Source organism: Budorcas taxicolor, chromosome X (assembly GCF_023091745.1).
Source record: "Budorcas taxicolor isolate Tak-1 chromosome X, Takin1.1, whole genome shotgun sequence".
Taxonomy (NCBI): Eukaryota; Metazoa; Chordata; class Mammalia; order Artiodactyla; family Bovidae; genus Budorcas; species Budorcas taxicolor.
Genome location: NC_068935.1, coordinates 96,613,639 through 96,638,860, shown reverse-complemented (window position 1 = coordinate 96,638,860; position 25,222 = coordinate 96,613,639). Strand labels below are relative to the sequence as shown.

At 46.1% G+C, this 25,222-nt stretch overlaps 1 protein-coding gene across 1 annotated transcript; it reads right to left on the bottom strand.

Annotated features, from left to right (window-relative positions):
• Positions 1-248: 248 nt before the first annotated feature.
• On the bottom strand, positions 249-24,432 carry AMER1 (APC membrane recruitment protein 1). The gene is made up of 2 exons (XM_052663626.1): positions 24,345-24,432; positions 249-3,705 (listed from the first exon to the last, which is right to left on the bottom strand). Exon 2 carries the CDS (start codon positions 3,603-3,605, stop codon positions 249-251), a length of 3,357 nt encoding a protein of 1,118 aa, XP_052519586.1. The 5' UTR covers positions 3,606-3,705; positions 24,345-24,432.
• Positions 24,433-25,222: the final 790 nt, after the last annotated feature.

Below are 25,222 nucleotides of genomic sequence, written 5' to 3'. Positions count from 1 at the left end.
GTCACAAGGTAAAAACCCAAAAGCAAAAATTGGAGCATAGAAGCAGCAATCTCCCAGGGCACATGTACTTGAGCTGAATGTGGCCACAGAAGGGAAGTGGGAAAACAAAGGTGAAAACTCATAGGAGCTTTCCTTGGCCAAAAGGATTTTCAAGTTAAACAGTAACCCCCACCCCCACCCCTCTGCCCAACCCTGATCCCCATTCACATGCTCAGGCCCCATGCCCCTCACTCCAGAATTGATGATGACTACTCAGCTAATTTCCCATTCATAGCAGTGGAGGAGCAGCTGGTGGGGAGAGAGGCACCTTGCTCAGCCTTCTCCTTTGACAGGTCAAGGCTGGAAGCCCCATAGTGAATGGGCTGGGGCTCTGGGGGCTCAGGCCGGATCCTGGGCAGCTGAGGGATGCCATGAGTAATGCCCACAGGCTTGGCCTGGGGCACAGGGCTGGGGCTGAAGCCTCCAGAAATGGAGGAACGACTGGGCTCATCAACAGGGAGCAGCACATCTTGAGGCCTGGCCTTCACACTCTGGGAGGCCTTTGGCTGGAGGTTATAACAAGGGCCCATGGGCAGGGGTAGGTGTGAAGGCCGAGCTAGCTGAGACTTGGATTCCCCAGGTGCCCTTGGCTCTGGCCCTGATACTGAGAGCAACATTGACATGGTGAGAGGAGATATGCAACGGACTGCCTGCCCAAATGGATGGCTAGAAGGCCCATCCAACTGGCTAGGACTTATCCAGGCATGGCCAGGCCCCACTGGGAGAGGACAGGGAGCCCAGGCAGACCAGTCGTAGGTTACTGGAGGTTCAGTATAGAGAGATAGGGGACTGTCTCGGCCCCATTCTTCCTCCTCCTCTTCTTCATCTGAATCTTCTTGCTGGGCCTGAAGCTCATCAGACTCCATATAGCCTTGGGTCAGGTGAGAATTGGAGAGCTCCAGCTCCAGGGTCTCAGTAGTGTCAAGGGAGCGGCTCCTCCTGCTGAGGGCCATGGCAGCAGGTGGAGGACGAGGGTGCATGCCAGGTAGTCCCAAGTATCGAGGGAGACTGCTCACACCCCAGGGTAGGCCTTGGTAGAATCGGCTGTGGCAGTTGTTGAAGGCATGTTTCTGGTAGTAGCCCAGTTCAAAAGCTTCCAAGGAGGCTGCAAGGTCTTCATCATTGTGGAACTCAGGATTTTCTTCACACTTGCCTTCCCCATCCCGTTCCACATCAGCGATATCAAAGGTCACCATGGGAGGCAGCTCAGGAAGGTTTTGAGTGAAGGATGAATCAGAGTCAGAGCTGCAAGACATGCTGGAGAAGAGGTTCCCATTGCTGGTGAACTCCACGAGGGCCTGAGAGAAACTCACAGTAGCATTCCCTTCCTTCTCAACATCCTCTTCCTCTGGCTCCTCAGGGGGTGAATAAGTAGGGTAGGCCCTCCTGGGAGATCCTCCAAAATTTGCTTCTTGCATGTCTGGCTCAAACATAGCGTCACTCTGGAAGAGTTGCATCAGGCAAGTACTTTGATCTTTCTTGGAGCAGGTTCCCTCAAAACGCTTCTCCAAAGGACGGAAGTCCCTCCAGTCTGGCTCGCTGCTTGCAGTGGCAGGGAAAGCTGATGTGGTTCCTCTGTGGGAAGTCTGAGAGGTCCCTGATGCCCCTTCCACCAGACCCATCACTGATGGGCCTAAAGGCCTCATTTGATACTCTATGATGGGCTTCTCCTGCCGCACCTGGGTCTCTCGGACTTGAGCCTCTCGACCACAGACCTCTTGGCCACAGGCCTCCCTGGCATAGGCCTCTCGAGGTCGGGCCTCTCTGACATAAGCTTCCCGGGTGTGGGCCTCTCGAGCATGGGCCTCTCTGGTGTGAGCCTCTTGGGCACATGCTTCCCGGGCCTCTCGCTGCTCCCGCTGTAGCTCCCAATATAGCAACTGTTTCTGGATGGCCACTAGCCGTTCTTCCTCTGTCTCCATTGCTCCAGGTGGCCGAGGGGAAGAAAAGGGCTCAAAGTTCAAGAAGGGGTCAAACATCTCAGAGCTGTGACCATGGAGGTCATAAAGGCAGTCATCCCCAGGTGGGGAGTTCTCAAGACTATCATCTGGCTCATAGAACTCATAGAGGGCATCACCACTATAGCTGTCTCGGGGCAAGCAATCCCTACGGACAAGCCCCAGGGCCTCACCTGAATCATCCTCAAGTCCTGGTGTAGTGGAGTCATAATAACCCTCATCACTATTGGGGGCGGACTCTTGCTGATCACTCTGAGGAGTCAAAAGTTCCCCAGGGGCTGAGCCAGGATAAGACCTAACTGGGTCAAGAAGCATGTAGCCAAGACGGCCTGGGGATGTGGTGGGATGGTAGCCTGGATTTAGTATGGGCCTTGGGTACATCTGGGAACTTGCCCACAGATACTCTAAATCATCATCTTCTTCCTCCTTGACTTCTCCCTCCTCTAATTCCACCTCCTCTTCCTCTTCTTCCTCATCATCATCATCAGGCAAGGCCATCTCTTCGCCCCCTCCTTGGTAGGTTACCAAGCAGGAACTTCGTTTGGTTCCATCTCGGTTGGCCCTCTGGCCTCCAGAGGCCATGCTATCTGTCATACTATCCATATCCTGTTCTGCTATTATGTCACCACAACCTGTCAGTGAGTCAAAACTCTTCAGAGATGTGACATCCCCAAAGAGGAGGCTCAGCTGGTCCCCTAAAGGGCCATTGGGTGGATTTACCTCTCCTGCCACAAGCTTCTCCCCTGTTTCTGGACTATGCAGCTCCTCTGGGCCACTGGCTTCAGGGGCAGGTTTGGGCTGCAAGAGTGCTGAGACAAAGGTCTCCAAGGTTTTTTCTGGATCTTTAAAGGCTGCTTTCTCAGTGGCTGCCAGAGAAGTCTCTGATATTGAAGAAACTTTTGGCCCAGGGACATCTTGGGATTTGGCATTTTCTTTTCTTGGGGCTTGGAAGACCTCATCAGTGTGTGACAGAAGGGCTGAGCTCACATACTCATGAGGCCTGGCCCTGGCCCCCTCAGACTCCTTGGCTCCTGGATTGCTTTGTTCAGGCCCAGAGACCTTGCTCTTCCGGTGACGCCGGATACTACTGAAAAAACCTTTCAGGCCTTTTTTTGGCTTGGGCACAAAGTGAGCCTTCTCAGCCCCAGCTTTCTCTGTGGCTCCAGCCACAGACCTCTTGCATCTGGAGTCTGTCTCCAAAGACCCATGGACACTCTGAGAGCTGGGAAGTCGGAATGATGACTCAGGCAAAGGTAAGGAGAGGCTGGTTCCTTCACTGACAATGTCTTCAGGGTCATGGACTGCTTCACTCAGGCCATCGTGGGTCTTGCTCTTGCTAAGACCCTTCTTAGAACTGCCTTTCCCAGAACCTTTGCTTCGTCCCCCTCCAAAGAAACTAGGCAGGGTACAGATGCCCTTCTTGCCACCAAAGAGTTTCATGGCAGTTTTCTTCAGCCTACCTGGACCAGATGAGGGTGGCTCTGATGTGGGCCTTTCTGTTGTCTCAGAGGCCTTGTTTTTGGCCCCTTTCTCTGTCCCTTGATCCTGGGTATCCATAGAGACTCTTGTTCCCTTGGCCTGAGCAGCTTCATCCTTTTGGGTCTCCATGATGATGGGGAAAACTCAGGTGTATTCAGCTAAAAAATGCAGCCTTTTGGCTTCTTGGCACTGTTATAACATCATCAGTCAGGAAGCATCACAGCTGGGGCTGAAGATAAGAGAGACAAAGAGAGATAGTACTGGTGAGCAAGCATCCAGGCTGGGTTTGTTTTCACAGGTGTCTGTGGTTTCAGGCTTGAATTGAACCACAAAGAAAGAAAATGTAGGGAAAACCTTAATGCACTCCATATGCTGGCTTTCTGGGTCAGACCCCTCTGGGCCACAAAGCAGCAAAACCATATACTGAGCAACAGGCAGCCATGATCCCTACCCCGTTTACTGGGTCTACTCACTTCAGGTCACCTTAAGTTCAGGGGAGCACACTGGGCATGGAGAATTGCAGATATGAAAAAGGCCCAGGTGCTATTGGCCACAGGAGGGGTGGTGTAGGAAGTGGAGGGGAAGTCAGCTCTAATGACACAGAAGTTTTGAAAAGCAGCTGGCAAAAACAGCCCATTAAGTATTCACTGGGTTCTGTAAGAACCAGTCCTCAATTTCATATTAGCCAGAGCTCTCACTGACATTTTGCCTGGAACTGGGTAGAAAAGTAGACCTGAAGTTTCACTTTCTTCCTTCAGGCTACCTAAATTGCCTGTAGGACCATGCTCAGACCTTCAAAAGCCCAGAACAGGAGCCTTGCAGACCCACATTCCAGAGCTGCAGTACAGAATCAGCTAAGATGGCATGATAGCCTTGGGGCAAGGCACTCTCTGGGATTCAGTATACTCTGTCCAAGAGGCCTAGAAATACCTCCCTCTCATAGAGGTTATGTGAGGGACAGGTCTAACCTAGACTCTCTAGTGACTGTTCTGCTGGTAACAGATTTTAATGTGGTCCACAGGGGCTTCCCTGATGGCTCAGAGAATAAAGAATCTGCCTGCAATGCAGGAGACCCAAGTTCATATCCCTGGGTTGGGAAAATACCCTGGAGAAGGGAATGGCTACCCACTCTAGTATTCTTGCCTGGAGAATTCCATGGACAGAGGAGCCTGGCAGGCTACAGTCCATGGGGTTGCAAAGAGTTAGACATGACTGAGCAACTAACACTTTCACTTTCTGCAACTGAAACCACCATGAGAACCATGAGACAGATTGTTTCTTCTCTGGTCCTTTCATTATTTTGACACCCATCTAACTTCCTATCTAGAAAGGGAACTCCTTGAAGTCACAACTCAACACGACTCATGTCCCTGGTCAGTTAGGCTCTGAACAGCTATTTCAATGAACAAACCTGATGCAAGACACACCCTTCTGGTCTAGGCTCCCAGTCCTCTAAATAGCCAAATGTCACAGAGATAGTAAAAAAAGAAAGGCTAGCCACCACCTATCCCAACATATCCCCCTCCCCACCCCCATCCCCATGGTCTGATGTATCCATTCCAGTGACTATAGCTGATTAACAGCTGGATCAGTGACCAGCCTGCTAAAGCCTAGTGACCCCTCCCTGGAAAGCCCCTCACCACTGTCTTCTCTTTGCAGGGTGGCCACCAGCACCTAAGGAGCTTGGGTAGGGAAGGGAGACAGAATAGCTGCTGGGAGCCAGAGAGAGGGAAAGAAAGAGGGGCAAGCAACACTGTTGTCCTAAGAGTAGCTGGCCAGCACATCAGCCTTGTGACTGGCTGCCACAGTAAAAACACTCTCACATTCACCTACAGTGGGAAACTAAGAACTAGCACTCTGGGGGTGGAGAGAGCCTAGCAGCTACACTCTATCCTCTGACCACATTAGCAGAATCTTCCTGGAGCCCTGATCTTGTTTTGCAAATAGTAATTTTGTGCCTTGTGACATGCTTGCCTGACACTTGACTCATCAATGTGATCTAAGCTTCCCTCAGAAGCACTCTGCAGAACTGAATATTAAACTTGTAGCATGATAATGTTTGTTTACCACCAAAATAAGAGAAAAAAATACCATTATCTGATCTCTTCTCTGCAGAAATCTGTATTGCAATTTGCTCAGGTTAGGTTTTTGTGTTTTGATTCTGTGTGACATAGTTTAACATGGCATTGTTCCAGCTCAGCCCTGCAACTGATAGCACCACAATAAACAGTGCTACCCCTCAAATACACAATGATATACACACACACACTCCGAGTCCTCTGCCCTGGGGTCTAAAGGGAATAGGGACCCTATCATCTATCTGAGTCCTTCACTTTCCAAAGCACAGATGTTTTTATCTCAGCCCTGAAATTACTGACAATGTTGTCATTATGGTTTGGGTATTGAGGAGATGGGGTGGCAATAAGTGGAGTTGTTAGTGAAATTCTATTCCCCTCTGTGGAATTACTGAAAGGAACCTCACTAGAACACTTGGTTAAATGATAATTATTAAGCTCAGTGCTGCCAGAAGGGTTCAAAACCCCAGTCCTTGCTTTTGGGAAGCTTCTAGGCTAACAGATAGAGAATCTTCTATATAACAGTCTGAAGGCACAATATGATGCAGACCTTAGAGAAGAGCCCTCCTTACTGGTTAAGCTGAGTGCTGAAATATCACTCTTCATAACTTATGATCATATCCCAGGATAAACTTGAAAGGCAAAAAGATAATCTCTGGGCTCAGAAAAGAGAATGCCTTGAAAAGGAGGCATTCAATCTGGGCCTTTTTAGACAGGAGTGAGTGAAACTGTCAATTATTTAGAGGAAAGGATGGGCAAGACTAGTAAGTGTGGCTGGACATCAAGGAAAACCAAAGGCTAAGTCAAAAACCTTATAGGCTTACCCATCCTTGTGAATTGAAGGCTTAACTGTCCTATGGGTTTTCGAGCTAGAATTCCTGCAAACAGAAGAATTAGGCAAACTGAATCTCAAACAGGGCTGCTTTATAGAACTGTAATGCCTTGGCTAGAGGGTAGTCCCTTTGGGCTTTCTCTTACCCTTGCTTCTTTGCTCTGTTGGAGCAGAGGCCAGCCCATAGCTCTCTATATTGTCCCCTTCTCTGTAATAGGGATCAGCAGTATGCTGTGGAAGGAGCCATGGCCCACAGAGTTGGGTTCCAGATCATGCCAACGCATCCATCTAAGCCTTGAGCACTTGTGAAATGGAGATCAAAATAGCTTATCTATCTGTGGTCGACTGCAGTGATGTGAGGTTAGATGGGACAATGAATGCCAAAAGCATTTTGTAAGCTGTAAAGTGCAAAGCAAATGAGAAAGACTGGCATTTCTGTTATATAAGTGAGATCTCAGTTTCCTAGGAAGTAGCTGTTTGTTGTTGTTTAGTCACTAAGTCGAGACCATGTGTAAAAGGCCACTCATTTGAGAAAGCCATTCAACTACAGGAAGTCCAAGGAACCAGCTGCCTTGGCCCATGCTGAGGAAGAGCCAAGTGTTAAGGGATTTTAAAGACGTTTGTGGATTTATACAAAGTCTTCTGTTAAGGGCAATTTAAAAAGCCTTCTGTATATGTGGTGGGAGTGGGTGAACTAGGCAGGGTTGTATCCCTGGGAATCAAATTCTCTTCCCCCAGGTTCAGGTCCTCCTCCTAACTAGGCCCAGGGCCATCTTTGCTGGTAAAGGTCAGAGTTGAAATTATGCTGTCTCCTACCTCCCTGCTTTGTCCCTTCCAGAGCCAGGTACCCCACCCATAGTGTCTCTGCCCTCTGTCTCCCACAAGGTAGTAGGACAGAAGCTGGCAGGAATCACCTGTAGCTAGTGCCCCTTAAGCCCAGCCCCATCTAGCCATCTGACTCAGGCCTCTTTTTCATACTCCTTACTACCTCACCAGGTCCCAATGCTGTCCTTTCCCAGTGGGCTATGCTACCCTTGCTCGGGACCACAATTCAGGAGAGTGAGGTGGGGCAGAAGGCAAAGGGGACTGCAAAGGGGACTGCAAAGGGACAGATTCTGCAGCTCCCTCAGGCTGAGGCTGGCTCCCTTCCTAGTTTCGGCCAAGAAAGTAGTCCTGCTAAGTGCAGAGCCTCTCCACCCTAAGGTTTCTCAAACTGCATGCCTATCTAAGTTTCAGTTGGACTGGTGGGTGAGGGAATACTCTAAGGCTACTCTGTGATCCCTGGCAGGGGCCACTTGCTGAAGCTATTGCTAGCATGGCAGGAATTGGACTGTGTTCATCCCTGCTCCAGAGAGGCCAGCCTCAGGCCATTCTTAGACCAGTGGAAGGCTAGGTCAGAGCTACTTCCTCCTCCTCTCCTCTCAAAATACAGCAAGAGACCAGTCACAAATTTGCCCCAGGAATCCATCTCAGTAATGGGGAAACAGCTGCAGTGAGTCTTGCACATTTTGCTCCCAGCCCTATTTCCTGGGGCCAGCTCAGCCAAGTTTAGAGAAGGCTGAGTTCAGGGAAGAAGTGTGTGGATTTATGCAGTAGCTCCAGAGGCATGGCCTCAACCAGTTGTAGTTTCCCAGACCTCCTCCAAGAAGTTTTCCTGGGAGCAAGCCCACTCTGGGTGCATCCTGCACTTGTATATGCAGTGGAAGGTGGTCTAAGGAAGGAGTAATAAGGACAGGAAGTCCAGCCAACCTCCCCCCACTTCCTGAGAGTCAGCCAATTCTGCACTGTAATCAGCTCTCCCTACCTGGGGGAAATCCAGCAAGTTCTTTCGGTTTCAACTGGAAAATGAGGCTATTAAAAATGCCTACCTTTTAAAGCTATTTTAAGGAATTAAAATCTGATATATATAAAGTAACAAATAAAATCCATTATATAACAGAGGCTCAAAAACATAGCAACTAGTTTTATATATATTTTATTCAAACTGCTGCTGCTAAGTCACTTCAGTTGTGTCCAACTCTGTGCGACCCCATAGACGGCAGCCCACCAGGCTCCCCCATCCCTGGGATTCCCAGGCGAGAACACTGGAGTGGGTTGACATTTCCTTCTCCAATGGATGAAAGTGAAAAGTGAAAGTGAAGTCGCTCAGCTGTATCTGACTCTTAGCGACCCCATGGACTGCAGCCTACCAGGCCTCTCTGTCCATGGGATTTTCCAGGCAAGATTACTGGAGTGGGGTGCCACTGCCTTCTCCGTTTTATTCAAACTATAGTTGGACAATTTTTAGCAGCAAAACTACCTCAGTCAGGGTTGACGAAAGTGCTTCCCAGGCTCTAAGGGTATGTCACCAAACCTTCTTGGACCTCAATTTTCACAAATGGTAAATTAAGGAGCCTTCATTTCTTCTCACAGGAGGCTTCAGTTGTTCTTTTAGTCAATATTTGATTTTGGAGGCCCAAAATGTTTCCTCAAATCAGCGACTGGTTAACAGCTCTGGTTTGTCTGCGAATCTCCACTAGCCAGGTTCTCTAGCCCAAGCCAGAAAGGTCAACAATCCAAACTTAGCTAAAGTACCAATGCAAAGGAAATTCAAATCAACAAATGTCCTTCATCCACTCCTGGTACTTGTTGTTTAATCACTAAGTCATGTTCTACTCTTTTGTGATCCCCATAGACTGTAGCTTGCCTGGCTCCTCTGCCCATGGGATTCCCCTGGCATAAATACTGCAGTATGTTGTCATTTCCTTCTTTAGGAGATCGTTCCAACCCAGGGATAGAACCCACATCTCCTGCATTGGCAGGCAGATTCTTTACCACTGAGCCACAAGGGAAGCACTCATGGTACTTACCAGCTTACAAAATATTTCCCACTTCCTCACTCACCCCCATTTCTCCTTCCCAGTGATCCATTAATCAGGCCTGGTTGCTGTTGCTGTTTAGTCACTAAGTCATGTCTATTTGCAACATTATAGACTGTACCCCACCAGGCTCCTCTGTCCATGGGATTTTCCTGGCATGAATACTGGAGTGGAGAATACTTTCTTCTCAAATGCACATGGAACATTCCCAGGATAGACCACATCCTGGTTCACAAATCAAGAATCAGTAAATTTAAGAAAACTGAAATCATATCAAGCATCTTTTCTGACCACAACATTGAGACCAGGTATCAATTACAGGAGAAAAAAAAAAAAAACACTGTATAAAACACAAACGCATGGATATTGAACAATACACTTCTAAACAACAAATAGGTTATTGAAAAAGTGAAAAGAGAAATCAAAAACTTCCTAGAAAAACATGACAGTGAAATAATGATGACCCGAAACCTATGGGATGCAGCAAAAGCAGTTCTAAGAGGGAAGTTTCTACACAATCCTACCTCAAAAAACAAACAAACAAAAACATCTAATAGACAGCCTAACTTTACACCTAAAACAACTGGAAAAAGAAGAACAAAAGAAAAAAACCCAAAGTTAGCAGAAGGAAAGACATCAAACATCAGAGCATAAGTAAATGAAAAGGAAATGAAGAGACAATACTAAAGATTAATAAAACTAAAAGCAGATTCTTTGAGAAGATAAATAAAATTGACAAACCTTTAGCCAGACTCATAAAGAAAAAAAGGGAGAAGAATCAAATCAACAAAATTAGAAATGAAAAAGGAGAGGTTACAACAGACAATGCAGAAATACAAAGCATTATAGGAGACTATTATGAACAACAATATGGCAATAAAATAGATAACCTGGAAGAAATGGACAGATTCTTAGAAAAGTTCAGTCTTCCAAGACTGAACCAGGAAGAAATAGAAATAATGAACAACTCAATTACAAGCACTGAAATTAAAGCTGTGATCAAAAATCTCCCAAAAAACAAAAGCCCAGGACCAGATGGCTTCACAGGAGAATTCTATCAAACATTTAGAGAAGAGCTAATGCCTATCCTCCTAAAACTCTTTCAAAACATTGCAGAGGAAGGGACACTTCCAATCATTCTATGAGGCCACCATCACCCTGATACCAAAACCTGACAAAGACAACACAGAAAAAGAAAACTACAGGCCAATATCACTGATGAATATAGATGCAAAAATTCTCAACAAAATTTTAGCAAACAGAATTCAGCAACACATCTAAAAGCTCACATATCATGAACAAGTGGGCTTTATCCCACAGATGCAAGGATTCTTCAATATTTGCAAATCAATCAATGTGATATACCATATTAACAAATTGAAGGATAAAAACCACATAGTTATCTCAATAGATGCAGAAAAAGCCTTTGACAAAATTCAGCACCCATTTGTGATAAAAACTCTCCAGAAAGCAGGCATAGAAGGAATATACCTCAACATAATAAAAGCCATATGTGATAAACCCACAGCAAACATTATCCTCAAAGGCAAAAAACTGAAAGCATTTCCCCTAAAGTCAGGAACAAGACAAAGGTGCACACTCTCACCATTACTATTCACCATAGGTTTGGAAGTTTCAGCCACGACAATCAGAGAAGAAAAAGGAAAAAAAAGGAATCCAGATCAGAAAAGAAGAAGTAAAACTCTCACTGCTTGCAGATGACATGATCCTCTACATAGAATACCCTAAAGACACTACCAGAAAATTGCTAATCAATGAATATAGCAAGGATGCAGGATATAAAATTAACACACAGAAATCCCTTGCATTCCCATTCACTAACAATGAGAAAACAGAAAGAGAAATTAAAGAAAAAAATCTCATTCACCATTGTGATGAAAATAAAATACTTAAGAAAAAATTTACCTAAAGCAACAAAGAAGACCTATATATAGAAAACTATAAAACACTGATGAAAGAAATCAAAGATGACACAAATAGATGGAAAAATATACCATGTTCATGGATCAGAAGAATCAATATAGTGAAAGTGAGTATACTACCCAAAGCAATCTACAGATTCAATATAATCCCTATCAAGCCACCAATGGTATTTTTCACAGAACTAGAACAAACAATTTGACAATTTGTATGGACATACAAAAAACCTCAGATAGCCAAAGCCATCTTGGGAAAGAAGAATGGAACTGGAGGAATCAACCTGCCTGACTTCAGACTATACTGCAAAGGTACAGTCATCAAGACTGTATAGTACTGACACAAAGACAGAAATATAGATCAATGGAACCAAATAGAAAGTCCAGAGATAAATCCATGCACCTATGGACACCTTATCTTTAACAAAGGAGGCAAGAATATACAATGGAGAAAAGACAATTTCTTTAACAAGTGGTGCTGGGAAAACTGTTCAATCACTTGTAAAAAAATGAAACTAGAACACTTTCTAACACCATACACAAAAATAAACTCAAAATGGATTAAAGATCTAAACATAAGACCAGAAACTATGAAATTCCTAAAGGAGAACATAGGCAAAATACTCTCCGACATAAACCACAGCAGGATCCTCTATGATCCACCTCCCAGAATTCTGGAAATAAAAGCAAAAATAAACAAATGGGACCCAATTAAACTTAAAAACTTTTGCACAATAAGGGAAACTATAAGCAAGATGAAAAGACAGGCTTCACAGTGGGAGGAAATAACAACAAATGAAACAACTGACAAAGAATTAATCTCAAAAAGATACAAACAGCACATGCAGCTCAATACCAGAAAAATAAAGGACCCAATCAAAAAATGCGCCAATGACCTAAACAGACATTTCTCCAAAGAAGACATAGAGATGGCTAACAAACACATGAAAAAATGCTCAACATTACTCATTATCAGAGAAATACAAAGCAAAACCACAATGAGGTACCATCTCACACCTGTTAGAATGGGTGCTGTCAAAAAGTCTACAAACAATAAATGCTAGAGAAGGGGTGTAGAGAAAAGGGAACCCTCTTACACTGTTGGTGGGTATGCAAACTACTACAGCCACATGGAGAACAGTGTGGAGATTCCTTAAAAAACTGAAAATACAACTTCCATATGACTGAGCAAATCCACTGCTGGGCATACACACTGAGGAAACCAGAATTGAAAGAGACATGTACACCCCAGTGTTCACTGCAGCACTATTTACAATAGCTAGGACATGGAAGCAACCTAGATGTCCATCGGCAGACAAATGGATAAGAAAGTTGTGGTACATATACACAATGGAATTATTACTCAGCTATTAAAAAGAATGCATTTGAATCAGTTCTAATGAGGTGGATGAAACTGTAGCCTATTAAACAGAGTGAAGTAAGTCAGGAAGAAAAACACCAATACAGTATATTAACGCATATATATGGAATATAGAAAGATGGTAATGATGACCCTATATGTGAGACAGCGAAAGAGACAGATATAAAGAAAAGACTTTTGGACTCTGTGGGAGAAGGCAAGGGTGGGATGATTTGAGAGACTAACATTGAAACATGTATATTACCATATGTGAAATAGATCATCAGTCCAAGTTTGATGCATGAAACAGGGCACTCAAAGCCAGTGCACTGGAAGAACCCAGAGGGATGGGATGGGGAGGAAGTGGGAGGGGAGTTCTGGATGAGGACACATGTACATCCATGGGTGATTCATGTCAATGTATGGCAAAAACCACCACAATATTGTAAAGTAATTAGCCTCCAATTAAAATAAATACATTTAAAAAATAAAAGAAAAAAATTGAAAGATAAAAACCATATGATAATCTCAATAGATACAAAGAAAGCTTTTGACAAAATTCAATACCCATTTATGATATAAACTCTTCAAAAAATGGGCATAGAAGGAATCTACCTCAACATAATAAAGGCCATATAAACCCACTTCAAATATTACTCTCAATGGTGAAAAACTGAGAGCATTCCCTCTATGATGAGGAATAAGACAACAGTGCCCACTCCTGTCACTATTATTCAACACAGTTTTGGAAGTCCTAGCTATGGCAATCAGAGAAGAAAATGAAATAAAAGGAATCCAGGTTTGAAAAGAAGTAAAACTCTCACTGTTTGCAGACATTATACTATATATAGAAAATCCTAAAGATACTATCAGAAACTTACTAGAACCAATCAGTGAATTTAGTAAAGTCACAGGATACAAAATCAATACACAGAAATCCCTTGCATTCCTATATAATAACAATGAAAAATAAGAAAGAGAAATTAAGGAAATGATCCTAGGAATAAATTTACCTAAAGAAACAAAAGACCTGTATAGAGAAAAGTATAAAATACTGATGAAAGAAATCAAAGATGACACAATTAGATGGAGAAATATACCATGTTCTTGGATTGGAAGAATCAATATAGTGAAAATGAGTATATTACCCAAAGCAATCTATAGATTCAACACAATCTCTATCAAACTACCAATGGTATTTTTCACAGAACTAGAACAAATAATTTCACAATTTGCATGGAAACACAAAAGACTCTGAATAGCCAAAGCCATCTTGAGAAAGAATGGAACTGGAGGAATCAACCTTCCTGACTTCAGACTATATACTACAAAGCTATAGTCATCAAGACAGTATGGTATGTGTGTTCAGTCGCTCAACCATGTCCAAATCTTTGTGACCCCATGGGCTGTAGGCTTCTCTGTCCATGGGATTTCCAGGCAACAATACTAGAAGATGGGTTGCCATCTTCTCAACCCCAAGACAGTATGGTACTGGCACAAAAACAGAAATATAAACCAATGGAACAAGATCTAAAGCCCAGAGATAAACCCACACACCTGTGAGCAACTTATCTTTGACAAAGGAGGCAAGAATATACAATGGGGCAAAGACAGTCTCTTCAATAAGTGCTGCTGGGAAAACTTGACAGCTATCTATAAAAGAATGAAATTATAACACTTCCTAACACCTTGCTGCTGCTGCTGCTGCTAAGTTGCCTCAGTCATGTCCAACTCTGTACAACCCCATAGATGGCAGCCCACCACAGTCCCCCATCCCTGGGATTCTCCAGGAAAGAACACTGGAGTGGGTTACCATTTCCTTCTCCAATGCATGAAAGTGAAAAGTGAAAGTGAAGTCACACAGTCATGTCCAACTCTCAGCGACTCCATGGACTGCAGCCTACCAGGCCTCTCCATCCATGGGATTTTCCAGGCAAGAGTACTGGAGTGGGTTGCCATTGCCTACTCTGTCCTAACACCATACACAAAGATAAATTCAAAATGGATTAAAGACCTAAATGTAAGACCAGAAACTATAAAACTCTTAGAGGAAAACATAGGCAAAATATTCTCTGATGTAAATTACAAGATCCTCTATGACCCACCCCCCACTGCTGCTGCTGCTTTGTCACTTCAGTCTTGTCTGACTCTGTGTGACCCTAATGGATTGCAGCCTGCTGTGCTCCTCTGTCCATGGGATTCTCTAGGCAAGAATACTACAGTGGGTTGCCACGCACTCCTCCAGGGGATCTTCCCAACTCCCAACTCATCGAACCTGGGTCTCCTGTATTGCAGGCAGATTCTTTACCACTGAGCCACCAGGGAAGTCCCATGACCCACCTCCTAGAGTAATGGAAATAAAAACAAAAATAAACAAGTGGGACCTAGTTAAACTTAAAAGGTTTTTGCACAGCAAAGGAAACTATAAACAAGGTGAAAAGACAACCCTCAGAATGGGAGCAAATATCAGCAAATGAAACACCTGACAAAGAATTAATTTCCAAAATATACAAGCAGTTTATGCAGCTCAATACCAGAAAAAAATGAGCAATCCAATCAAAAAGTGGGCAGAAGACCTAAACAGACATTTATCCAAAGAAGACATAAAGATGACTAATAAAACACATGAAAAGATGGTCAAGATTGCTCATAATTAGAGAAATGCAAATCAAAACTACAATGAAACATCACCTCACACCTCTCAGAATGGCCATCATCAAAAAATCTACAAACAATAAATTCTGGAGAGAGTGTGGAGAAAAGGCAACCCTTTTGCACTGTTGATGGAAATGTAAATTGATACAGCCACTATGGAAGACAGTATGGAGATTCCTTAAAAAATAGGAATAAAATTACCATATGACCCAACAATCCCAGTACTGGGCCTATACCCTGAGAGAACCATAATTAAAAAAGACACATGTACCCCAGTGTTCACTGCAGCACTATTTATAGTAGCTAGGACATGGAAGCAACCTAGATGTCCAACAGATGTATGGATATAAAAGATGTGGTACATATATATACAATGGAATATTACTCAGCCATAAAAAGGAACACATTTGAGTCAGTGCTAAGGAGGTGGATGAACCTAGAACCTATTATACAGAGTGAATTAAACCAGAAAGAGAAAAACAAATATATATTAACACACATATATGAAATCTAGAAAGATAGTTCTGATGAACCTATTTGCACAACAGCAATGGAGATGCAGACATAGAGAACAGACTTATGGACACAGCGTGGTAGGAAGGAGAGGGTGGGACAAATGGATCAAGTGGCATGGAAACACACACTAACATATGTAAAATAGACATCCAGCTGGAATCTGCTGTATGACTCAGGGAACTCTAACTGGGGCTCTGTGACAACCTAGAGGGGTGGGATGAGGTGTGAGGGAGGCTTAAGAGTGAAGGGACATAGTATACCTATGGCTGATCCATGTTGATATAGGGCAAAAAACAATACAATATTATAATTATCCTTCAATTATAAATTAATACATTAAAAAAGAATACTGGAGAGGGTTGCCATTGCCTTAGGAGATGTTAAGTCCTTGTCATGGAGAAGGAAATTGTTTAGGCTTGGGAGAAGACTTGCCTAAGGTCACACAGTGGGATGATGACAGAGCCACACTAACTTCCAGGCCTCTCAGTCCCAATTCTATGCCATTCTGCTGCACTGTGCTGGCCCATAATCAAGGAAGATGACTTAAGAGTGAGGACTGTGCAGGTTGCCCTCACACCTGCAAGAGCCATCCTCTTCCTCTCCCATCACACTCTTGTACCAATACAGCTGAGCCTTCTCTTCAGCATTTCCAGTCCTCACTGGCTACCACTATTTTGGACCCACCTAGAACATTCCAGAAAGCTTTCTGTGGCTATTATTCTTATCCAGAAACCCCACTATCACCACTCCCAAACCATGGAACATGTTCCTCTACTCTTCTCCTTGAGAGATAAGTTTGAGGGGCCAAAACAAAGGTCCAAACAGAAACCTGCCATTGGGGACAAACATAAAGGTAAAGACAAAATGAAAATAATTTGAGCTATTGTTTAAGGAAAATGACCTACAAGATCTGGAATTTGAATTAACATTTCTAAAGCCCACAGACCAAGTCTACTCTCAAAACCATTTTTTTTTAGGACCTGAAGGAAGGGCTGTCTAGCTTGGTACTCTTTGGCAGAGCTGTAAATGCTGCTGGTAGAGCCCCAATCAAGCTATCCCTGCAACCACTCCTCCCCTAATTTGCAGCCTTCCTGAGAGGCACCTCTTCTTAAGGGGGGCATCTCACCAACTCTAGATGCAGCATAGACCCCAAAATGAGCCCTCTAGCCCCTGTTCCCATTTCCTCAACACCAGCCCCTCAAATGAATGATCATATTCAGCCATGAGTAATTCATTCTGGCCAGCCTCAGCCTGTCTGTTCTTTTCTCTTGAATGCAGCCTCCTTCATCTTATACGGCAGTCACCACATCTAGCACAGAGCAGCAGCTCAAACAATGTTGGTTCAACTGAATTCTAATTCAGCTAGAGCTTATCAGCCCAAAACTAAAATGCCAGCTTCATTCTTTTCAGGCTGGAGATTTGAGAAAGAGACCTAACCTTTTTGAAGAGAATGCTACCTACCATATGGAGACAGTAAGGATTAGAGATGATAAATATAAAAGATAGATTACTTGCTAGGTACCAAGTAGATGTTCAATAAAGGGCCCTTGTGATAGGGCCTCTTGCAGCTACCTTCTCCACTCTAGTTCCTCAGATTTCCCCTTACTGCGATGAGGATGACAAAAGTCTCTTAGCGTTCCCTCTGGTCCCTCCTGCTGCAGCACTGAAATCCCACCCCCTTGCCTCCCCACTTCCATCTCATACATCCTGCACACCCTTGCCAGATTCATCTTCTTACAACTCTGATTTCAGTGCATCACACCTTGACTTAACAAATTATTCAGCACTGCCTACAAGATTAAGGCCAACTCCCTTTGCCTGACCTTCAAGACTTGCTCTCTTCATGTCGCTTGCAGCTTTCCTAGGCTCACTTCTCTGCCCCTTAGCCTCAGCCCCAAATATACAGGGCTTATCCAGTCTAGGAGGTATGGTCACTCAGACTCTGCCTCTACGTGGAAATGGGCTTACCTGGTGAAACTTCATGATGCAGCATCTTTCTCCTCAGGCTACTGAGGCTGCCTCTCCAGCTTGCCTGGAATGGTGGAGGCTCTGGGAACCACCTACTTGCCACTCTCCTCTAAGGCTCCCAAACCGCCTTAGAAAGGAATGTATTCAAAGGTGTCATGCCTGCATCATAAGGCTTCCATTATTTCAGTACTAACTCAGCAAGCGTGAGATCAAAGGCAACATACCTTCTTCTTCCTCTGTTCAGATGAAGAACAGGAGAGGAGCTAACTCCAGGGAAAGAGACATGATAAGGCAGTCAAGAAAGCCTGCAGAGGAGCAGCTGGATCAAGTGAACAATGGAGACTCCTGACTTTCCTAGGTATCCTCTATATGTACCATATCCTGTATATGCACCATACCCCAAGTGAGAGACCTCAGTAAAGAAACTGAGGTTTGGGAGGGGATCAGATCAGTGTGCTTAGAGGAAGAAGCATTAAACTGAGGGCCAGGAACTTTGTGTTCTTATGAAACCTTTGGCAAACAAATCACTTCCCTGTTCTGGGCCTCAGTTTTCCCATTTAGAAATGGGAGACTGGACTGGGAATCTGCTTCCTCCAGGCTGCATGAAGCTGGGGAAAGGACAGTATTTAGTTTTCCAGTGGCTGCTGAATCAGGAGTCATGTTGAGGAAATGTCATTTTGGGGGTTCTAGGCTTCATTGGGAGGCCTGGATGCCTATCTTGGTGGGCCCACTACAGAACAGAGGTGAACTGCAGCCCTCCCTCAATCCATATGCCTCTCACTTCTACCCTCCCCCCGCAAGCCCACCCAGCATTCTACTTTTCTGAATGTGTTAGGCCTAGCCTATGAATATATGAAATGTACAGATTCTTGAGGGACCACAGCTGGCCAGGCCCAGCCCTCTCTCTCTGGAGAAGAACTGCAGCCCCCAGTTGAGGGGCACTGTCTAGAGAAGAGGTGTTAGTATCTGCTTAAAAACCCAGCAGGGGAAAAAAAAAAAACTGTAGATGAAAGCAGTGAAGTCTCTGCAATAAGAAATGCAGATCAAAAGGTTGCAAAGCTCCCCATCCCCACCGCCTGCAGCACCATTATGCCTGCCTCTGACTCCACCAAACTCCCTCAGGCCATTTTGTTCATTGTACTTATTATCCTCTAATTCCAAAAGGGGAGGTGTAGGGGAGCAATGTACCCTCACTCAGCTAGCACCTGCACTTCTGCAGTGGTTCTGGTTTCCCTGCCTGCCTTGCTAGCGACATGAACAGGTTTAAAAAATAAGACCAAGGAGACATGAAAGACTCTGATTATTTAACTCAGAGAAGTTGAAGGTGGAAGAGATGGTTTAATGCCCATGAAATCGCCATGAATTGTCAAGCAGTAGAGCTATGGTGGCCAGCTGTTCTCAACCCCACTGCGCACACGCACGTGCACACACGCACACACACACACACACACACACACACACACACACACACGGTTTAAGTATAGCATGAGAGGCTCAGATTACATCTGAGAAAGAACTTCCTGGCCATGAGATGGGTAAACCAAGAATGAGTGACACAGGATGTCTATGAAATGCCTCTTCCAAGGGCTTTACTTTTACCACCCAGTCTATCTGCCTGGACAGGATCTGAGGCAGGGGAACTGAAGAAATAACACTAGGCAGCTCTCTTCTAGCCCCTTCTTCCTCTTTGGTTCTTCAAAGCCAGACTTGTTGCTATTTCTCTCATTCCCTTCATCCTCTGGTTCAGAGAGTGTAAATGTAACAGTTCTTGAGGAATTTTTAACACCTCCACTATACTATGAGAGAAACACTGGATTGCCAGCTTTTTTCAACTACTTCTCTTCTGAAACTTTCAGCCCCTGACAGGTTGTAGAACAAGACTGAAAAAGCAAGAGACGTGAAAGGGGAGGAGTTCCTAGAAAGCTAACCAAGCTTCTTTTTTTTCACTCTCGATGAATGGGTGAGGTAAGAAGAGGGTTGATTCATGTGATTTTTACTGATTTATGCTGAATGGATATAGTGGATAAGAGGAGCTGCACAGGAGGCAGCTGTTGGTGGTGGTGTTTAGTTGCTAAGTCTCTCCCTAAATTCTATGTGAACTTAAGCAAGTCTCTGCTGCTTTCTGAGGCCTCAGGATTCCCGTCTGTAGGAAAAGGAGATCAAACTGGTGCTTCCTGAAGGCCTGTCCAGCTGGGAGAAAAATGATCAGCAAAGGACTAAGGGGCACTCAGCCTTTACCACATTGGTATATAGAATCCTGGCTCTGTCCTTCCCCTCTGCCCCAACAAGATCCCCTGCAAAACCAGAGAGGCTGACAACATACAGTTTCCCTCTAGAGACAGCCTGCTCCCCTAGTTCTTCCAGATCCAAAGATGACTTTTTACACGCCCAACTTATGGCACTCTTCCAATCCCTTTCTAAGAACCCATTCTAAAACCCTTTCTAAAATCCTGTTTTATTGTGACATATCTGCACACACAAAAAAATCAGAACTTCCCAATTCCCCAATCTTTGATGGCCCCTTCCTTCATTCCTTCAAGATAAGACCCCATTTCACAACCTGGCATTTGGGAAACTCAACACCACTGGGCCTCAGCTTCCTTTTTACCTTGCTGTTGCTGTTGTTCAGTTGCTAAGTCATGTCTGATTCTTTAAGACCCCAGGAACTGCAGCATGCCAGGCTTCCCTGTCCTTCACTATCTCCCAGAGTGTGCTCAAATCCATGTTCATTGCATCAGTGATGCCATTTAACCATCTCATCCTCTGTTGCCCCCTTCTCCTTCTGCCCTCAATCTTTCCCACCATCATGGTCTTTCTCAGCGAGTCAGCTCTTTGCACCAGGTGGTTAAAGTATTGGAGCTCCAGTTTCAGCATCAGTCCTTCCAATGAATATTCAGGACTTATATCCTTTATGATTGACTGGTTGAATCTCCTTGCAGTCCAAAAAGACTCAAGAATCTTCTCCAATAACACAGTTCAAAAGCATCAATTCTTCGGCACTCAGCCTTCTTTTGGTCCAACTCTCACATCCATACATGACTACTGGAAAAACCACAGCTTTGACTATACAGATCTTTATGGCAAAGTGATGTCTCTGCTTTGTAATATGCTATGTAGATTTGTCATAGCTTTCCTTCTAAGGAGCAAGCGTCTTTTAATTTCATGGCTGCAATAGCTGTCTCCAGTGATTTAGGGCCCAAGTAAATACAATCTGTCACTGCTTCCACTTTTTCCCCCTTCTATTTGTCATGAAGTGATGGGAACGAATGCCATAATCTCAGTTTTTTGAATGTTGAGTGTTAAGCCAGTTTTTTTCACTCTTTTCTTTCACTTTCATCAAGAGAGTCTTTATTTCCTCTTCACTTTCTGCCATTAGAGTGGTTATCATCTGCATAACTGAGGCTGTTGGTATTTCTCCCGACAATCTTGATTCCGGCTTGTGACTCATCCAGCTCAGCATTTCACACGATGTACTCTGCATACAAGTTAAATAAGCAGGGTGATAATATACAGCCTTGATGTACTTCTTTCCCAATTTTGAACCACTCCATTGTTCCATGTCCAGTTCTAAGTGTTGCTTCTTGACTTGCATATAGGTTTCTCAGGAGGCAGGTAAGGTTGTCTGGTATTCCCATCATGTGAAGAATTTTTCACAATTTGTTGCGATCCACACAGTCAAAGGCTTTAGCAGAGTCAATGAAGCAGATTTTTTTTCTGGAATTCCCTTGCTTTCTCTATGATCCAACGGATGTTGGCAATTTGATCTCTGGTTCCTCTGCCTTTTCTAAATCCAGCTTGAACATCTGGAAGTTCTGGGTCTTTTCTGGTTGAGATTGTAAGGGGCCTTTCTACCTTGGAGCCATACAATCTCAACCAGAAAAGACTGTCACTTCACTCATCCTGCTTGCCAGCCACTCCCTCTCATTCCTAATTTTGCTTATACAACTATCCTTTGCCTAACCAAAACCCCTCTAATTTCTGGAGGCTTCCCAGGACAATACCCCATGTACACACAGATCTCTCATCTCTCTCCATGGCAGGTGTCTCTAGATACATGAATTAGCTGGGGACTGGGCAATGCAGGTCCTGAGCTTATAGACATTGTGCTTTATTTTTTTTAAATTGTAGATGAAACCCATTCCCCTTCTCAATCTTCATTATGTATACTCAATAAATACATGAGACTTGAGTATCATTTTTCTAATCATTTTCATGTGAATCAGGACAAGTGCCAGTTGGGAACATAAAGGTCTTCTCCAAAGCTTGACAGACATTAAGTCCTTCCTGAGCATTCATTACGGCTATGCATTGCTAGGGTTTCATGGAACTTTGGCTGAGATTCAGGTTTCATTTACCCCTGTAAGAAGTTCGGGCAGAACCCAGACATCCATGGTATCAGGGAAACAAAGTAGAGGCAGAGAAATTTAATTATAGTTTGTTTCCTAAGCCAGAAAATCCCAAGGGATGCAGGTAGCCTGGAGGAGTTCAGAGTTCTGAGAAAGAAGAGGTCATCATGGATTGCAAGAAATGGAAAGACACTAAGGAGATAGGCCCAGAGCTGGGAGGGAAGAGAATTTGAACATTGTAGGGTGAGTGAGTCTGAGTGTGGGGAGGGGAGTCATATAGGGCAGGTATGTTGGGTGGCTGCTGGTTTGAGACAGTGCAGAGGACATGTCTAGCTCTGAACCACAGATGCCCAGATGTAAGTAGGGGATTGTATTGGTGCGTGGTCAAAGTGAGAGGAGGTGACTGTAGTGTCCTATCTGCAGTTCTTGCTAGTGTCACAAAAGTCCCCAGCTAGCCTTCCATTAAAATGAGGGATTTACTGGGTCTCATTTTCTCCTCTCATAGGTACCTAGGCTTTGCCAGGGACCTGTAGTGTTCAGAGTTTCCCACCCTCAGAGGTGTGTTAAAGGTCCAAGAAGAGCCTTTCAAGTCCCTAGATAGCTCCTGGGCTTCCCTGGTGGCTCAGATGGTAAAGAATCCACCTACAATGCAGGAGACCTGGGTTCGATCCTACGGTTGAGAAGATCCTCTGAGGAGGGCATGGCAACCCACTCCAGTATTCTTGCCTGGAGAATCCCCATGGACAGAGATGTCTGGTGGGCTATGTCCATGGCATGGCAAAGAGTCAGACACGACTAAGCAACTAAGCACAGCACAGATAGCTCCCTCCCTCTTGTTCCTCAGAAAGGCCTAGAGTCCACAGAAAGGGGCACACTTCCGTTCAGACTGAGCAGTGGGTGGGGCCAAATGAGGGGAGCTGAACTGAGGGAGGGGGCTCTGCTGGACTCCCCAAGGGGTGGGTGGGGAGTCCAACAAAGCAGGACCCTCCATCAAGCCCATGTGAATGCAGCAGGCAGGTAAAGCTGCAGGAGATATTTGTGTGAGGGCCAAAGGTTCACCTTGACTCCCGTGGCCCATGCCAAGGCAAGCTTGGCCCATGGAGGCTGGCTCTGCAGGGCCTGTCCTGAGCTGTGGCACGCCTAGCACAGCCCCTCACCGCCAGGAGAGCCTAGGCCAAGTCTGATGGTCACCAGTCAGAGGTGTCTGCAGCAGACAATGACAGCGGCCCATAAGGCTTGGTATTTTCAGTAAATTTGAAGTTGGAGGATTTGGCTGCTTCTCTAGCTCTTTCACACACACCCAAATGGCTGTTTCTCTACTACAATAATTGCTCCCCCGACCTATGGCACAGAACCGCGCGCCCCCCCACCCCGCCCCCCGCCACACACACACACCACACCACATCACACCATGGTTATCGCTATTTTTAAACCAGAGGTTGGAGAGAAAAGCGCGGCCAGTACCCTCCAAGGGGACAGGAGGCGAGGCTAGGCGGGGGAGGGGGAGCAGGGACAGGAGAGAGGCGCGGGGGCGAGGGGGAGTTTGACAAAGCGGCCTTGCAGCTCTAACCCAAGGACTAGCTTGAGCTGCTGCCCTAACCCAAGGTACTGCGAGAGATGGGTTGCCAGCCTCTCTGTCCGCGGGGGCGGGCGCCAGATGCGCCCGGAAGCCTAGGAGCAGGGGGCGCGGCTGGTTGGGGCCTCAAGGCCGAGGTTCCAAAGGGAAGTGAGCAGCCCACAGGCCCAACTGAGCTCCTCGAGGGAGGAGACAAAGTAGATACCCCAACCCACGCCAAAGCAACTACCCGTCGGGCCCAGGCCAGCGCGTAGGCTTCGTCCCTAGAGGAGAGGGAAAGGCAGGAGATGCGCCGGGAAGGGGAGGGTCGGCAGCCGGGTCGCTGTGATGAGCGATACTCGTCTAACACAGCTGTTCCAGCTAATGTGCTACAACAAAGCTGTAGAGCTCCGGGCCTACAAAAGCACCGCTGGGGGTGCTGGTTGGCTTCTCCCCTCCTGAGACCACAGGGCAGCACGTGCGGGTTGCGTCCCCTGCCTCCCCCGAGAGCCCCAAGGCATGGCCCAGGATAGTCCGCTGGCCTGCCTTCCTTTTTCCACCTCTAGCCGCGGTCTCTAGCGCTCAGAGGATATGGCTCTGACCCTCACCAGAAAGTCCTTAAAGCTGGTTCCAAAGGGGAGCGCAGAGCGGTCCGGACGCCAACCGGCCCAGCCCTTAGAGCTCCTTTCCAGGCGGCCAGAGTGGAGCACGCGAGACTGCACCGTAGGGCGGGCAGGCGGAGGCTCCTGCTGCGCGCAATGCTTACCCGGCCCGGTCCGGTTTCCAGCCCGGTTTTTGTCTCTTGCGCCGCCCTGGCTGGAGCTGGAGCCTTGGCTGCTACGGTTGAGAGCGTCGCCACCGCCGCCCCTGCCGCCGCCGTGGCTCCAGTCACCTCCAGCACCAGCTCCCCTTCCCCAGGCTCTGGACTGCTCCCCCATACCCCTCCCCCGCCCCGGACTTCACAGCCACAGGGTGGGGCATTGGCTTCCTGATTGGCAGGCGTGTGGTCCAATCACCACGGTGAGAAGGCGTTTCCTGACTCGCCCACTGTTTTCCTTGGTGAGTTTCTCTTTAAATGCAAATAAGCGCGGGCGTGGTGTTGGCAGGGGGCGGAGAGGCTCCAGAACCCCTAGCGGGGACTCCTCAGTTCCCCACCCTCTCACGCCCGGTGGGTAGCTGCTTGGCGACGCCGTAAGCTCCAGGGGCTGGTCCCGTCAGTATGGAGCTCTCTGGAGCCCGGTTTCGCTTTTGCAGGCGCTTTTATTTCCGTGGCCGAGGTGCAATCGGGCCGCGGCGCGCTGGCCGCCACCGGTTGTTTATTCCAGAGAGGCCAGCTGGGACAGGCGGGGTGGAGAGGTTGGGGTTCCTGGGGGACTACAACGCACCCTCTGCACCTTGCTGCCCCACCCTTAGGCATAGAATCAGGGCCCTGGGCGCCTGCCCCGGAGCCGCTCAGAGGGACCCACCTGCCAGGAAAGTCAATTGCAGCTCCAGCGTCCCAGCTTCCTCCACCTTTTCGGCACACTGGAGCCTTAACATAGAGTCCAGCTTCTACCAGTTACTGAAAAGTCTGTTGCTGCCCAGAGAAGAGAAAGTGCTTCCCCAAGGTCACCTATCCTGCTAGTAACTGGGGCAAATTTGGAA